This window comes from Helicoverpa armigera, chromosome 14, assembly GCF_030705265.1.
Source record: "Helicoverpa armigera isolate CAAS_96S chromosome 14, ASM3070526v1, whole genome shotgun sequence".
Classification (NCBI taxonomy): Eukaryota; Metazoa; Arthropoda; class Insecta; order Lepidoptera; family Noctuidae; genus Helicoverpa; species Helicoverpa armigera.
Genome location: NC_087133.1, coordinates 204,072 through 221,394, shown reverse-complemented (window position 1 = coordinate 221,394; position 17,323 = coordinate 204,072). Strand labels below are relative to the sequence as shown.

The window sequence follows — 17,323 nt, the reverse complement described above, 5'->3', positions numbered from 1 at the left end:
AGGCAGTCACTCCAACAAAATACTGGTTCTCAAGCTGTTCCGGTTAGACCGCAAGTGACCCCGTCATAGTTGGGCTAACGGCAGGGAGATGCAAGACAGATGATGACATTCCTTTGATTAAATATAAGTAGCGAGTGACCATTGACACCCCAAGAAAAGAAAACCATTTCATTCTTTTTATGCACTTTCTTCTCCACCAGGTGGTTCTGTTCTCACAAACCTGAAGAAGTTCCACAACTAACACGTAGGTACCCAAGCGCCCGTATCATAAAATTGGTAGGTAGGTACCTAAACGTTACGCAGGTAGCAAATAAACGTGATACCTATGGGTACACAGGGGTTATTGATTATTCCCGCTCGGTAACACCGTTTCTTCAACACTGTGGACGATCGGGAAAAAAGTTTCGTTCGTTCGCAGTGTCCAAGAATGCTGGTAAAATATAGAAATAAAAATAAAGCATGTCATGGATTTTTAAAGTGTAAAATGGTTATTATGAACATGATAAGGCCATTTTTAATTTTCTAGTTAATTGTGTTTTAAAAGATCTAACATAATCCATTAAAACACTTTAAAAATCCAAACAAATAAAAACCAGCATTCATGGACACTGAACGAACGATACTTTTTTTCCCATCGTCAAGTGTTGACGACAGGAACGAAAGGTGTTAGGTACCGGGTTTTTTTTGGCTTAGACTTCATTTGGAATCTACCTATTTTAAAACATCTCTACAGAATAACAGCCCGTATAAGTCATAGCTGTTTAGGAGTCCCTCGTAGACAGCGACGCTAGCAGCAACTCCCTGCACTGGATCCTTCCGTTGAAATCTAGATGCCTATCCAAAGAAATACTGGGAGACAGACTTGCCATTGAATAAATTAAAAAATAACTCTTGTAACTCCAATTATTGGCATGTTTATTATTTAAATTGCTGGCAGGTTTTCAGTAGAATCAGTAACATTTCAGTATCAACATTGAATTAATGTGTGTGCAAAATATTTCTACTTTCCATTATACGGGTGTACAGAGGAAAACCTAAGTAGATAACACGTTAAACTGCTTGTAGGTATGTAGCTAATTATAAAAACAATAGAAAATCAACTGTGTCTCGCGTATATCTGTGCTCCGAAATACAACGGGTTAAGGACTACTGTGTAGGTAATGTTAATTATACTAATTTGTACATGTGCTGCCCACATACGAATGCGCACAAACAGCGGATAAATTGCTCAGTGACATAAACACAGACAAAAAGTCAATATTTTATTTACACATTTGTTTTATTCTGACATACACAACTTGGTATATCTCCAGTTTGTTCATGACCGATTACTTAGTCTAAAAATTTAATTTCATCCCTAATCAATGGAAGAAACATCTAATTTGTATAAAATACATGATTCTGATTGCTCGATCCTTTACCAAATTAGAGTACAAAACTACACATCTGCGATGAGATCCAGATCAATAACTGACAGTGACATGAGGGCTACGACACGTTCACACAACACACACACAGCTCAGACACACCACACGGCACAAGACGACTCGCCGGCGTACAGGGACACTGTTACAAATTTATAAGCTCTGTATTATAATTATTACTCATTATTTCTAGTTCAGTACGTAAGGTAGAATTTCGAGACATGTCATAATTGAATCTAATCAATCTGCAATAATACTCAGTGAATCTATAATTCATACTATATTATAATAAATTTACGCTAGAGCCGAACTAACACGGCTATATCGCAACTGACAGTATTTACCCTTAAAAAATCTTCTTAAAATGTTATCAATTACTTCCTTAAATTAATTATGTGGAATGAAATGACGTGCCCCCAGCGCGGCGAGGCGAGAAGCGCAGGGGACACTCATGACCGGTGACTTAACCTGCGGACAACAAGCTACGTTTTAAAATCGATTCTACAATTATATGACAAATCAATTATTATTGTTGGCTCAAAAAGAATCAGACACTAGCAGCAAAAAGTACCCCCAAATATAATATTGGTAAGTAAATAATCAGCTCTAGCGTAAGTCCAAGAATGCTCACCTCACTATTGGACTGAGATGACTATCGGCAGGTACAGTGTTTAATAGGGCTGGTGCCTCTGGTTGGCGCGGCCGCCGCCGCCGCCGCCGCCGCGCTGCTTGCCACCTTGGTACCCGGCTGTAACGTCACCTGTTTGTAACGCTAAACTCTACATAACTGGTTCTAGGTTATTTGTCAAGCTGTTGAATATGGAAAAAGATTAAGACTAAATAAATACATGCAATGGTAACACTGATTCCACAGTGCTTTATTGGGGTAATAAAGTGGAATGTGATTACATATTAGTAATACCTTATGATCTAAAAGTAGTACAAATTAATAACATCATTACAGGTACAAAATTCTAGCTCGAATGCAGACTCGTGAGGCGCCACGGTCGCACGACACCTACACGTGTCAACTCGAACGACAACGACATGGTAGCAGATGGACCACTGTAGTGTATAGCCAATCCATGACTCTAAACTAAGTTGTTAATGTAGATTTAATAGCGCATCTATTGCTTGTTTTTATCCCAACAGGTTTTAGTAGTAAGCAGGTTAGCGAGTTAAGTGTCATGCGAGCCACCAGCGGACGGCGGCGGGCCCGCCTCACGACAAAAACGACAAACTACTGTACAGCCCCATGCGGCCGGCGGCCACGGCGGCCGGCCGCACGTGCGACCGAGCTATCGTGCTTCCTCCACGCTCTAGCCAACTATTTCAATCGCATGACACGTTTGGCCCACTGCTCGCTTATGCAAACCGGTAGAGCGTATTAAAATTGACATCCCCTATATACGCTTCGCTTCGGATGGAACAGAGACAAGAGCGCGGCGGCGGGTTGGTGCCAGTGAGAGTGCTAGAGCGCGGAGGCGGCGCTGAGTACCTTTGCCGCGCGGAGCCGCGCGCGCGCCGTACCCGCCCTCGTACCCTCCGTACCCGCCGTAGTCTGCCCGCAACACAAACACATTAGTCCGCCTCCAGCCCGGCCGGCGCGCGGCGGACGGTGGTCGAGCAGGAGACTGGGCGACGTACACTCATTACACGCGGCCGCCGCACGCCGGGTACCTCCTAAATCGTCTCGGCGGGGGACTGTAGCACCTCTACTTACATATTCCTAGCTAAGGGCCGACTAGTCACTTCGATGTAGGGTAAGGCTTACGAGACGATTTAGGATCTACCCAGGTTAACACGCAGAATGTGTGTAGCGAGCTAGTTGTGAGGCGACACGTGCACAACCGTATCGCGCACCACTGTTCACTTGACCCTGGCTAGTACAGCGAGAGCGACTCAAGAATTCTCTTGCATGTTGGTAGTAGACTTGTAAGTATGTACTAGTATTTATGCAAATTTATATGCATGCGATTAGTAGTTCTATTCCAATTGGTGTAAAGTATGAAGCGTGTGGTGAGTCAGAAGGGGCAGGGAGTGGACTAGGGTTACATATGGAAACACATTGAGAATTTTTGTAACAGTGCTTTATTCAAAAGCTTCATCATATCTTTATCACTTTCACAATGTCTCTCCATATTTACCCCATTTCCCAAATGTAGCATGTGGCGAGAGCGTCGAAAGGTAAAATGATTACCAAAAAAAAGGAGAGAAACTCGAGCAACATTGCTACATATGTCAAAAGTGGTATTACAAACGAACGCTTATAAACATAAGGCAGGTAACATACATATGTACAGAATATAGTTTATACCCGTTGAAACAATGATAAAGAGCGATAGCCGAATGGGCAACTGCACTACGATCTACGCACGAGAGTACGCGAAGCGCTCCTCGTGGAAATAAACAAAATATGCAACTTAATAATGATTTTAGCAAAGTTATATGAGATGATTAATCCTAGTTTTTCAAAATTTAGACAGAGCTGCGATTATATTCAGATTATACACTGTCGCCTCGACAACATTCACTACACATTATCTCGATAGAACATTAAATATATAGAAAAATAAATATTTTCCTACACACTAAATTAAATACCTAAGCTTCGCGTGATGTCGATCTCCTCGTAAAATAAACGTTCACTATAATGTAAATAGGCATATCTCGAGGACGGAGTCGCGCCTCGCTCGCAACGCTAACCTAGCGCCTTACTCTACTACGTTTCACATCGTATCCTAGGATCAGGTAACATCAGTCGAGGTAATGTGTCGGTGAGCGGGCTAGCGGGGGCTCGCCACTATACTAGTACTGCTTGCCGCGTTTACCGTAATTGGGGTATCCGGAGTAATCGTAACCGCCGTAGCCCCCGTAGCCGTCGTATCCGTAGCCGCCGTAGCCGTATCCGTCGTAGCCGCCGCCGTAGCCTCCCTGTCCGTAGCCATAGCCGCCGTAGCCGCCGTTGCCCCAGGCGCCCTGGCCGCCGTAGCCGCCGCGGCCGCGGCCGCCGCGCAGCCCCCGGCCGCCGCGGCCGCCGCGGGCGCCCATGCCGCCGGGCCCGTCGGGCTTCGGCGTCGCGCGCTTCACGTCCACCTGCACACCACACACCGTTATAGCATCGCTCTGCTCCACTCCCGCTACACACGCTGGCTACTGCGGTCACCGCTCATGACTCACCTCTTTGCCGGCGATCGTCTGCTTAGGTGTTTTGAGCAGTTCATTGACCACTTGCTCAGACTCGAATGTGATGAAACAGAATCCTTTCCTTTGGTTCTTGGTCTTGTCAAATGGCATCTCAACCTCGATAATCTGCAAAAGAAAAAAACATAAGTCCTGCAATTGATCAAAATTTTTTCAAATAATTGTTTTAAATCATCAGTGGCCCGGATTCCTCTTCAGCAAATGTCAAGAAATGTTATCTCACCAAAACCGGATTTGTCATCATAAAAACCTAAAAGTAAAGGCTCAAAGAGAAACAAAGAATCAAGTCACTTACAGTTCCAAAATTACTGAAGAAGTTTTTGATTTCATCATCAGATATTTCACTGCTGAGGCCTCCAACAAATATCTTGCCGTGTCTGGCCTTAGCCTTTTTGGGATCCACTTTCTTGTTGTTGATAGTGTGCTCGCCAGCAGCCATCACTTTATCAATGGAATCTGGTGCCTTGAACACAATGAAGGCAAATCCCCTGGATCGCCCAGTGTTTGGATCAGTCTTGACATTGATACTTTCGATCTCTCCGTATGCACTGAAGTGTTCACGTAATTCCTCTGTGAATGAGAAAGTTGTAATTAAAAACACTGCATAGCATCATCAATAGTTCTTATGTTAAAATTAAGAAAATCTCAGAAATGTGGGTATAAGCTTTCTTCAATACTTAGTCAGAAGCAGAACTGAATTAAGTCATCATTTTATAAAAGTTGGCATGTCTGGCCACCTGAACTGACATGTTCAGTGTGAGTCAGAGAGTGATAAGGCTGTGCCTATTAATAATGCCTCACATGTACTACAGAACAGGAAAAATAATAATGACACTTACTGTCTGTGGTCTCCCAGCTCAGGCCTCCAACAAAAAGTTTTCTGTGGACATTACAATGTAAATGATTAAAACATGAAGAAATAGACCATCTAGGCTTGTCTCGATTTAGAAACTGACTTAAAAATTACATTTAATAATTAACACTATGCAGTACTTGTTTACAGTACTTTACAGCTACTATCTTTTCAAAACAAACTCCAAGCACTGCAGCAAAACAAATTGACAACCTGTAAGTTACAAAAGTAAAGTCTGGAAATTTACATTATCAATCAGGACAACGAGTATGAAACAAGATGTTACAGTCATATCGCAAGATTTGAAATTGGCAAAGGTGATCCAGGCCCAAAGTTAAGTGGCCGATACAACTAGTCAGTTTGGTCATAGCTTTACTTTAGTGTGAGCCCAGCGGATATATACCATGACGTCCTCCGGCGGCAGCTGCGGCGGCGGCGCAGGCTCACACCTGCAGAGAGACACAGCGTTAGTAGCGCCCCAAACTGACCAACGCGCCGCGCCTACAGGGCGACGACCCCTCACCGACGCACAATAGCGCTACCGATTTAAAATCTTGCAACTACCTACGTACGCTTTACCGCTAGCTTTGGAACCGCACAACACCGGCATTCACGAACCACAAGTATGCTAACAAAGAACCAAACGAAAAATCGATAACTGAACCGAGCCGGTGTCGGGTGCAAAAGAGACGCGCAAATAAGACGCCATTTTACTTCATGCGGCTCGAAGATAATCTAAATTTAATAAAATAAGCCTGGAAATGTTCTGAAATAAAAACTATGACTTCTGGGTCTTAACTTAAATCGTAGAGAATGCACTGTAAAGATGAAAATGGTAAATTTTGAAAAGATCTTAACGATTAAAATAGATTAAGCGCTATGCCGATAAGGATAATGGCAGAACGCCGCCATTGTAGCGGTCGCAGATAGCTACTGTAATAATTGCCAGAATGAATTTCCGAAAGTGTCCGGGTGATTAAAATATGATTACGCTAAGGATAAAGACATAATAAATACGAACGAAGTAATAAATATAACGTGAACCAACATACCTGTCGTCATCGCGTCCGGGCGCTTCGGCACTATTGTGTTCCTGGGTGTCTCCGCCACCATTTTCTGCATTTCCATTTAGCTGATTATCAGTAACGTCTTGTGCAAAGTTGTCGTTATTGGCCATGACTTATGTTTAGGCTAAAATTAATAATAAACTTAAACCTAAGGTCCACACGCGACCTTTAACTCCGAATGCCAAATGCAGAAGAAAGAAAGGAAATGCGTGATGAGTCGGCGCGAAACAACGGTTATGTTGGTAGTACGCACAGAGACGCGGTTTTTTTTGCAAACAATTCATCCCCTCTACAAATAACAACCAATCACAAAATAGTACGCGAAGGAGGTCAATGGCGTCTATCCCGTTAGTGACAAGGATGACTAGCTAAAGAGACTAAGAGAGAAAGAGACAACATTTAACAATTCATGAATTAATCGATAGCCAACTGCCAACATTCAGACATAACGTTTACCGCCTTTTTTATACATGCAGGCACAATACAAAATGTATACAGCATTATACAGTTTTTTTTATATAATTTTGTAAAATTTCTTAATAAAATTTTGATTTATTTCGTAACCAGCATGAACTATCAACAAAATAATCAGCTCCACAAATTCGAAGATAAATGTATATTTTAAATTAATCTAATTTAATAGCATATAATTATAGTTCCATGATAGGACTTGTGATATCATGATCATACATAATGCCTGTAACAAAACATTAACCCATACCAAACTACTATTTTCTTCTAGAAACATTAAGACCTATCTATCGATAATAGATAGGTATGTACTTCAGTATATTAAAATGTGTACTCGAGTTCTGTGATAAAGACCACGAAGTCCGCCATTATGAGTCACTTGTTTTTATACACATGTACAGTAATTTTACCACAAGGGTCATTGAAAACGAGATAGTAGGTAGCAAATGGTATTTTTAATTTAACGTGTTTTTACCACTGATCCTGTAAATTTAAATTGTTGTATTTTACTACTTACTTTAAGTTGGTTATCTATCCATATCTATCTATTCAAGTTAATAAAATAAAGATACTTTTGCTGCTTTTTGTGCCCAAAAGGCTCCGAAATTATGGAACCAATTTTTAAAAAAATGCTCGTTAGCTAGACTTTATCCAAGTTGCATAAGCTATATTTTGTTCCGATACGAGAAAAGGTTATTCCGCGCTGTTACGCTAGCGAAATCGCTCATATTAATGTGTGATTCCACTGTACTATGCTTTTCGAATTTATGAGTAGGGGTTTGTGATGTATTGTCAAAAAATTAAGGATTTAAAACATTAATTGAATTTACATGTTGGGATAAGCATTGAGATGGGATGCCGTTATTATTATTACTGATATGATACAAGAAAGCATGTTGTTTTATTTACACAGTCCAGAACAGTGTTTGCAATTGTATTAATTAATCGAAAAGAGAATTATAGCTTTATTTAAAAATAAACACAACGAATCTTGGTAAATTAGAATAATATTTAGACCGTATTTTAGGTATTAAAACTAAACCGGAAAAACAAAATTGTTTTTTTATTTTTACGTCCGGCAACATTTGCACTAAATTGACACCCGAACGGTGAGGTAGGCTCTTTTTCTGTTTTCAGTCCTTATTTATCGTGAAAATTACGCGAATTTCTGGATAATTTGCTGCCGATTACTCTACTTTAATGCCTAAATTTTACTGAGGTAAGTCCAAACAGCAGCTAATTTATTTAAAAACGTAGTACGATATTATTTTGATTGTCGGCAGACGTATTCCTTTTTAAAGGTTAATGCTCATAATTTTTGTGTTTTAGTTGACGAATACTTGGTTCAGTCACAATTATATCTAAAATCGTTTATTTTGTGATATTAATCATAATTTGACAACATTTTGTGAGTTTATTTGATGCGAGGTAACAAAAGAAACGGATATTCTAAGGTCGGAGTCGCCATGCGTGCTTTGACAATACGATTTAGTTATTGGTGTTATCCATGTCCCTAGTGATGAATTTAACGAGTGATTGTTTACATAACGCGTGATGCAAGCTCGCGGCACTGTAGGCACGATATCTGTCACTTGTTTACTGCATACACAAGTTCATGCTGCAAGTACAGTACTAGTGCTGATTCACTTGCACTACATCGCCGAGTTGAGCCGTCTTCTCTCAATCATAAATAAATATACACAGTATCAAAGGTTTAATGCTATATTCCTACGTCATATTTAAGTAAGGAAGTTTTTTAAAATTTTATAGGAATGTTTTATATATAAAATATTATAGCTTTGTGCAGTACTATTATGAGAGGGTAGACATACCAGTCAGACATATCAATATGTAATGGATGGTGCTTTGATGTATGTATTATTACTAGAATCAAAATGACATTAAATATTATACTCATGCCCCCATACATGTATAATAAATGAAAATAAGACTAGAATTAAAGTTTCTGCTGGTAATATATAAAAAAAGTTATACTTTTTGTTTGTGAAACTGCAGGGTACAGGTTGCTGTGTAATGTTGATAAAAAATATAGTTTGACAGAATCATATTGATTGTATCTACATAAAGAGACATTCAAACATGTAAGAATTAATCAAATAAAGTATATAGTAATCAGATAAAGTATTAAAATACTATTGACAGTCATTGATGTCAGTTTTTATTTTTTTCTTTAATTTAATCATGTATTGTAAAATAATATCAATGGTAATGAAATAATCGTCTTGTTATAAGCAGCTGTGTTGCTATGGCTATTTCATAGATTGGCCAGAAGAACAGTAACACAAATGTGCATTTTGTTTTGGCTGTTTATAATAGACATTCAGTCAGACAACAATATGTTACAATCACTCATCTGGTTTTATAATTGAATATTTGTGGTGCACAAAATGTTCAACATAACAGCTAATATAATCTTTTATCGGGTGTGTTGTACCTAATCACATTGAATCCTATCACATATACTTTATAATATTCTATGGCAGTTTGTAAAAAAAACACCTAATCCATTGAATGGTTTATCCAAAGGAGTAATTTTTCAGTTTCATAATTTACAACATCATGTGTAAAACAGAGTTGGAGTATTGAATGTTTTGACCAGTTGACAGCTGTCAGTTTTCAAGAGAGAATTTCAGTTTGTTGTTATGACTGACTCTTATAAATATGGTGTTCTAATTCTCACACATTTTCATTTTTATTCTATTTACTTTGTTTGAAAAAAAACATTTTTTTTAATTTTTATGTATTTTATTTTTTTCTTTGTGCTAATCAACATATTCTATGTATTTACCAGTATTTTAACGTATTTAATTTAATTAGATACAACATACTCTGTATGTATAGGTATAAAAGTAAATTATACACTGACTGATTTGCCTTAATTTGGTTTTAAATTATTAATGTTACTCAATACTCCTTCCATATGTTATAACGGGTGGTACATTTTGATTAGTGACAATATGGATCCTATAGGGCACAGCTTAAAGAAGTAGGAGAGTTTTAATACTAGCTTATTATTAAATTACTTTATTAAATTAATTGTTAGTTGAGGTCCAGGGAAGGTTACAATGATATAAAATAGTGGGGCATGATATAAGTCAATAGTGAAGATGATGTGTTTCCCAGGGCAGCGTATAGCAGAGGGCTGTATTGGCGCACTGTGAACAACAGCGATGGTAATGGAGGCGTCCCCGTCACCGCAGAGCGTCGGTCGCGAGTTTGTGCGGCAGTACTACACGCTACTCAACAAGGCGCCGGCCCACCTGCACAGGTTAGCATCATCACTGTCTCATTTATTTATTTATGAGAGGTGGCTTCACAGCTGATACTACATTACATTAAAACCAAACATTAATAATAATTTTTCGAAAGAGTGGCGGATGACAGGTATTATGCACTATTATTATTATTTAATTCACTACTGCTGACCACTTGTCTCTGCTTATCATACAGAGAAAGCCCAAACACATGATCAACTCTTTTGCTGAAGTTGGATCTACATTTCATGCAGATTGCAGACCATGCTGACTAACCAGTTAATAACATATGAAATAAATAAGCACCCGGGATTCAGAAGATATGCACATAACATTTTTTTCATTTTTTTATTTTATAAAATAAATATACATGTATTTATGTTATGAGCAACTAAACAAATAATAATGTTAATTCATAAAACACATTCTCACAAGATTATATTAGCTTTAATTATAAGTATAAAAAATACTAATGAAGCTGCGTCGACGCCCACAGATGTAGGTATGTATATGTTTGGTGGTAGTCTGCTCTTAGGATTGCACTTTCGTTTGATACCTAAGCAGATGTCCTGCCGTACTTTGGCGCCGTATCTGCCGCGTTAAGTCACAACAGGCGATGACTCATCACTTGACTCGTATTCCCCGATCACAGGTCACTGCATGGTCGTATGAGCTTGCAATATAATGCAAGTTATTGTAATGGTCATGTTTTAATGTTCTCATTTTAGCTACAATAAGTCTAAGGTAATCTCAGCTCTTGATAATTTTGCAATGATGTAGACAACCTTTAGTTGTTAAATAATGTTGGGCTGGTGGGTGTTGTTCATTAAAAGGATGTTAGTTAACTTACTGTCATGTTATTGCTCCACTTGCTCTATACTCAGTTGTAGTTAGTTAAGTAAGAGTCAAGATAAGTAAGTAGCATCTTAAAGCATTGACGTGGTAATGAGTGTTATCTGGTGCAAGATGCTTCATGTATTGATACGAGTGAAGAGCGCGACATATTGCGACACAATAACTGGGTCGTCAGGTCACTGCCAAGTGCCAGTACCACTCCATTGTCCAACTTACCGCATTCTGAGAGAATCATCATATAAATCATTACTAAGTATCTAATCATTTCATTTTCACAAGTGGACCTGTTGTTTGGTGGTGACATCATAATACTAGCTGCTTCTTCATAATAGTACTTTTAAGTTAACATATTTAAGCAATATACATATTGTATCATACCTTACATTCTACAATATACATGAATAAACCTGACTGCTATACTCAGATCCTCAAGATACAGGTCCTAGTTTGAGGGTCACTGGCAACACTCTATTTTAATTCTTTTTGACGAATAAATAATGTTTAATTTAATATTTACAAATATTATTAATGTAAACTTATACGACTATCTGCGAATTACGGTGGCAGTTTGACCTACCAAGATGCCTCCCAAGTAGGGCTGCCATCTCGAATTTCGCCAAACCCGGACAAACATTAAAAAAACCCGGACATTCGGCGTAAATCGCATTTTTTCCCTGAATGAATATGATTTTTTTAAACAAAGTAGTAACTAATTTGTAATCCATTTACTATTAACATATACTCAAATTCAATGGGGGGCTACCTTGCATGAAAAGTGTCCGGGTTTTCCCCGGACACTTCTTGAAACCCCGCCCGGACGGCCCCCGGACGGCCTCCAAACGAGAACAAATCCGGGGAAACCCGGACGGATGGCAGCCCTACTCCCAAGATATTAACGGTGGACGCCTCGTTGTTGCAGATTCTACAATAACTACTCGTCGTTCGTGCACGGCGGGCTGGACGCGCCCAACCGCGAGACCCTGCCCGTGGTCGGACAGAAGCAGATCCACAACCGCATCCAGCAGCTCAACTTCCGCGACTGCCATGCCAAGATCAGCCAGGTAACCTCCTCCATGCCGCACTCCCTCACTTGTCGCCGACAACTTATATCGTGATGAATTTATTAAAAAATGCAGTTTTGTGAACGAATTCTTTGTGTCTAGTCAAATTGGGCCAAGCCATCAGATTCTCCCATACTAAGTTTCCCACCATGTTCCACGGCCTAAAACATTACTTTGGTCAAAATCGCAGGTGGACGCGCAAGCCACGCTGGGCAACGGCGTGGTGGTGCAGGTGACGGGCGAGCTGTCCAACGGCGGCGCCCCCATGCGCCGCTTCACGCAGACCTTCGTGCTGGCCGCGCAGTCGCCCAAGAAGTACTACGTGCACAACGACATCTTCCGCTACCAGGTACGTGTCCGCGCCTCGCGCCTCCCCGACGTGTCGGCCTCCGTGTGACGCTCATGCTGTGTGCGCAGGACATAGTGTTCTCGGACGAGGAGGGCTCGGGCTCGGGCCGCTCGGAGGGCGAGGAGGAGGAGGCGGGGGGCGTGGTGGCGGCACCCGCCTACTTCCCAGTGGCGCCGCCCGCCTCCGCCTTCCCTGCCGCCGCCTTCCCCGCGCCGCCCGCGCCTCCCGCGCCCGCGCCGCACCTCAACGGCCACCCGCCGCCGCGCGACCATCTCGTCGCCGCGCTGCAAGGTACGCTCAGACATCCATACTCCTACTGTGCCCATACACGTAATGTTGTAAATGCTATACGCTCGTACTGTACGATGTTGCAGCTAGCGGCATATCGAGCGAGCCGGAGGCCGAGCCGGTGACGGCGGCGTCGCCCCCCGCGCCGGCGCCGGCGGCCGCGCCGGTCGCCGGGCGCGGGCGCCGGCCTGGCGCCGCCGGGCTGGGCGCGGCGCCCGCGGCCCCGGCGCCGGCGCCTGCGCCCGAGCCGGTGCCCGAGCCCGAACCCGAGCGCGAGCCCACGCCACCGCCGAACCCACGTTAGTATACAAAACTAATTGCTTATATAACTATACTAGCTTCTGCCAGCGGTTTCACCCGCATCCCGTGGGAACCTCTGCACGAACCCTGATAAAAAGTAGCCCGATGAATTCAACAGGACTGATATAATGTGCTCGCCGAAGTACGGGTGTATCAATTACCAACTTCCAGAAGAGTACGAGTTCTTTGTTTGCGAACAATTTGGTAGGATCTCGATGTTATAAAAACTTACTCTCTATAAATGCATATATGATAACCTTCCTGTCTTAGATATATTTTGTATGTTTATGTAAAATATGGTCCACAGCGGTGGCGCCTGAGCCGAAGACGTACGCCAACTTGCTGAAGTCGGGCCCGGCGGCCGCCGCCCGTGTGTCGCCGCCCGCGCCGCCCGCCGACCCGCGCCCGCGCCCGCCGCCCGGTAACTATCACGACTATGTCATCGTTCTTTCAAAACTTCCCTATTAAAACTGTCTTTGTGGCGTTCGGCCACAAAACTTGGAATTATTTCTAAACAGAAATATACAGCTTTTTTTTTATATTGTTTGTGATGTGTGATGTAGTCGGTACGAATCGGTCGCCTAACGCCGCGGTGTGTGCAGCGGCGGAGGGCCCGCGGCGCTACTCGGACGCGCAGCAGCTGTTCCTGGGCAACCTGCCGCACTGCGCCACGGAGGAGGAGCTGCGGGCGCTGTTCGCGCGCTTCGGGCCCGTGGCCGAGCTGCGCGTGCACTCCAAGCCCGCGGCGCCCGGAGCCCCGCGACACCCCAACTACGGCTTCATCACCTACGAGACCTCGCAGGCCGCGCACGACTGCCTCAACGCCGCGGTACGCAGCCTTTACATACATACTACAATTTCTTCTATATTTAACAGTTTTGGGAAGTCAATGAAAAGTTACGACTATACTTCTACTGACCTCAAAGACTTAAAAATATCCAAGTCAAAATCACTATTTGTCATCAGAGATGCAAAATAGCTTTGTATGATTCTTAATGCTGGTAAGCTCAAAACGTTCACCATCACAGCTGGTCGATAAAACGACTGTATTAGAAATATCCTTATTCTTTGAAACCTAGGAAAAGAAAAAAACCATAATGCATTCACAAGGAGTCGGTGATCTAAAAAAGGTGTGAGTGCGAGGGTCCCTAAGAATGTCCGTGCGTTGCAGCCGCTGTACTTCCCGGCGGACGCGGCGGACGGCGTGAAGCTGAACGTGGAGGAGAAGAAGACGCGCGGGCGCGAGGCGGCGCGGCGCCGGCCGCAGTCGCAGCACCGCGCCTTCGCGCCGCGCCAGCCCTACCGCCGCTAGCGCCGCACTAGATAGTCAATTGATCGCCCGAGCGCGGCCAGAACCCCGCGCGACACCTATTTTTGTACATTTGATTTGTTCCGCGTCCCCCCGATATTTGCATTCTGTGATTTCACAGCCTACGTAGCTAGTCCGTGGGATCTTCGCTTTGATTCGACGAAATTAGGTCATCGTCCTCGCCACAGATCGCGTCGCCGACCGTCGCGTCCCTCTTCATCTATGTAAGATACGCTAAGCTTCTATGATATGTTTCGTTTTAATTCGATATTGAATGTGAATTTAAGTTATTGAACTTGTCGCGAGGCCGCCCGGCACTCGCGACGCTGCACTTATGCGCTCGTGTCAACATGCATAATTCTAACGTCAACATTTGTTCCCTCTCCGGCCGCCGGCCGAGCGCGGCCCGCCGGGCGGAGCCGGGGCCCGGGGCCCGAGCTCGGGGCCCGGGGCCGGGGCCCGAGCTTGGGGCCCGGGGCCGGGGCCCGGCGGGCGGCTCGGTCGAGTTCGGTATAATGTTAGTGAGTAGCGGCGCGTCCGACTCGCGTCTGGGCGCGACACCGAACGATAAATAGAAAAAAAATACATATGAGTGTAAATAGTTGTTAGGTTTTATGTTAGGCGGTGCCGCGCCGGCACCCGCCGCGTCGCCGACTTTACGAAATAATAAATTCTAGACTAGCTCCAAAAATCTTTCCAGAACTATAAATAACGTATTTTGTATTTAAAATAAAATGTATGTTATTGTATCGATTCGCTAAAACGATATTGATGCAGATGTTCTTATGCATTTACTTAGGTCTGTATTGAAGTAATTATGTGACGGATGTTGGGCGCAGTAGAGTCGCAGCGGCCAGGTCGCCGCCACGTCCGCACCGCATCGCCCATGCCTACACTACTGTGTACCAACATCGATAACGATTTGAAACTGTATTATATTCTAATATTATTAATATTAGTTAAAAAAGAAAACTAAAAAAAAATGGCAGTGACTGTATTTTTTATTTAGTTTTTCATCGATTTTTTTTAACTGTACTACTAATATGTCGTAAGTACATTGTTTTTCTATTGAGTTGTGAAGTATGTGGTGTTGCCACATACTGGACAAAATTTCGTGTACTTATTTATTGTAAATAATATTCGAGAGTCTCTTTACACTGTAGAAGGACGGACATCGCGTTTGTATCGCATCGAGCGCGGCTTGCGCCGGTGACGCCGACACACACACACACACACACACACACACACACACACACACACACACACACACACACTCAGGTCGGCTACTACAGTTTGGTAAATTCGTTATTGACACTCCCACATCCTTGTACACTCCGGGGGTGATTACATTAGCACGGGACGTGGCATCTGATGGAATCGTAGTTGTAAGGAATGGATTCAAATTAACATTTCCGCAAATTCAATATTTGATTATAGTATTGAACCCGTGAGAATATTTTTTTTTTGCTTATTTTATTGTAATATTTTTCGTCATCAACAATATTAGGGATACATTTTTGCCGGCACTGGGAACAATTCGGTGCCCTTACTATTTACAGTAACGTCCACTGCATAACCGCGTAGACTTTGGGAGCGTTATTAACGAATTGCCAACATGAGAATGTCTTCAATGACATGTCGGCTTGTACGGCCAACATGTTCCCTACTATTCCTGTGAGGTCGGTCGTCATTGTCGGAACGCCGCCGGCTCCATCCATAGTACATGTCAGCTACAATAATTTATATATATTTAATGTAAACCATAGTAATATCATCGTTTGTTAACCGTGCTTTGCACTTTGTAAGCCAGCGAAGAGACGTGATTCAGCGGTGACTTTTAAAGTTCCTTATTTATATTAAACCCATTCGCTCAGTTTACCTATTTTTGCAAAATATGGTCCTTTTTTGTTAAACTTCACTTTCTTTTGCTTCCATACAAAGAAATGAAAGTTAGAAAGTTAAACAGGATTTATGATGGGCATGGCTTTATTATGAATAAGACGGCAAATGCATGATTTGAACACGATTGTGCTGCCTTACAAGGTGTGCGGCTGTCACTGCCACCCGCGTGCAGGCGGACACACCCCGGCAGCGCCTGCACGAGCCGCGAGTTGTACACCGATGTCGGTCCGCGAGTGGGCAGGCCCGCTCCTATCTTACTCTACGTCACACATTTGCTTGTAAACGTTGCCTTCACACTTCATTACGCGAGCCCTAAATCTACACCTTTTGCCCTATGGAACAGCGTTTACAAATAAATGATGCGCAAATCTGTAAACAAAATTTAGATCCTACAATCACGGTACTACCATTATTCGAAGGTACCTTTCGAGTAGATCCGTAGCGCTCATAGTCAGTGCTACATTACCATGACAAATGTTCTGCACATTAGCCGATGCGTCACCGACGACGAAGCCTGGCACAGAGCGTTGTAACTCTGACTGAACTCCCACGGGCACCTAGTAGTAGTACGCATGTAATGGGGTCTAAAGTTTGTGCGGTACAGTGTTGTTCAGTAACTATGTATGAAGCGCGGCGGCAGCAGGCGGCGCGGGCGCTCGCCCCTCGCCGCGCCGCTCGCGCTGCCCTCTCTAATAGAGATGTACTTTTTGTAACACGCCGAGTCTTTTATTTGTAATTCCCCATCCAACCGACCTTTCTCCAGTCCATCCATATCAACCAGTGCGACTACCCAGACATATGAGATGTACTACGACTGCACTGCTGAATTGAAACTGGCACAGAAATGCTAAGCGCTAAATGCTATAAGCGTTTACTCACGAATAGTCTTGTAGATTCCAAAAGTACCTATATTTTTTTGCAGTGTCCAATAACCAAGGAAATGTTACCTATTTGGACATAGGTAC

The 17,323-nt window shown here is 42.9% G+C and overlaps 2 protein-coding genes and 1 non-coding gene across 13 annotated transcripts; 1 reads left to right on the top strand and 2 right to left on the bottom strand.

Moving 5' to 3' along the window:
* Positions 1 to 1,249: 1,249 nt before the first annotated feature.
* On the bottom strand, positions 1,250 to 6,773 carry Sqd (squid). 5 transcript variants are annotated; one of them, XM_021341895.3, is made up of 8 exons: positions 6,534 to 6,773; positions 5,468 to 5,508; positions 4,924 to 5,198; positions 4,605 to 4,736; positions 4,256 to 4,520; positions 2,923 to 2,985; positions 2,056 to 2,184; positions 1,250 to 1,892 (listed from the first exon to the last, which is right to left on the bottom strand). In XM_021341895.3, exons 1-7 carry the CDS (start codon positions 6,656 to 6,658, stop codon positions 2,096 to 2,098), a joined length of 990 nt encoding a protein of 329 aa, XP_021197570.2. In that variant the 5' UTR covers positions 6,659 to 6,773; the 3' UTR covers positions 1,250 to 1,892; positions 2,056 to 2,095. The 5 variants fall into 5 exon arrangements, with proteins under 5 accessions (XP_021197570.2, XP_049692834.1, XP_049692835.1 ...); XM_049836877.2 differs by having other exon boundaries at positions 2,056 to 2,172; XM_049836878.2 differs by lacking the exon at positions 2,923 to 2,985 and having other exon boundaries at positions 6,534 to 6,771.
* On the bottom strand, positions 5,271 to 5,343 carry LOC126053935 (small nucleolar RNA snR61/Z1/Z11). Its single transcript, XR_007510583.1, has one exon. It is a non-coding gene; the product is annotated as a small nucleolar RNA snR61/Z1/Z11 (small nucleolar RNA).
* A 1,272-nt stretch (positions 6,774 to 8,045) lies between the features above and the next one.
* On the top strand, positions 8,046 to 17,073 carry LOC110381547 (ras GTPase-activating protein-binding protein 2). Of its 7 annotated transcripts, none has more exons than XM_049836874.2 (10): positions 8,079 to 8,238; positions 10,164 to 10,308; positions 12,069 to 12,210; positions 12,401 to 12,559; positions 12,628 to 12,850; positions 12,934 to 13,004; positions 13,083 to 13,146; positions 13,455 to 13,568; positions 13,711 to 13,976; positions 14,319 to 17,073. In XM_049836874.2, the coding sequence occupies exons 2-10, from the start codon at positions 10,211 to 10,213 to the stop codon at positions 14,457 to 14,459; spliced, it is 1,278 nt and encodes a 425-aa protein (XP_049692831.2). In that variant the 5' UTR covers positions 8,079 to 8,238; positions 10,164 to 10,210; the 3' UTR covers positions 14,460 to 17,073. The 7 variants fall into 7 exon arrangements, with proteins under 7 accessions (XP_049692827.2, XP_049692831.2, XP_049692830.2 ...); XM_049836873.2 differs by having other exon boundaries at positions 13,077 to 13,146; XM_049836870.2 differs by having other exon boundaries at positions 8,046 to 8,133; positions 12,934 to 13,146.
* Positions 17,074 to 17,323: the final 250 nt, after the last annotated feature.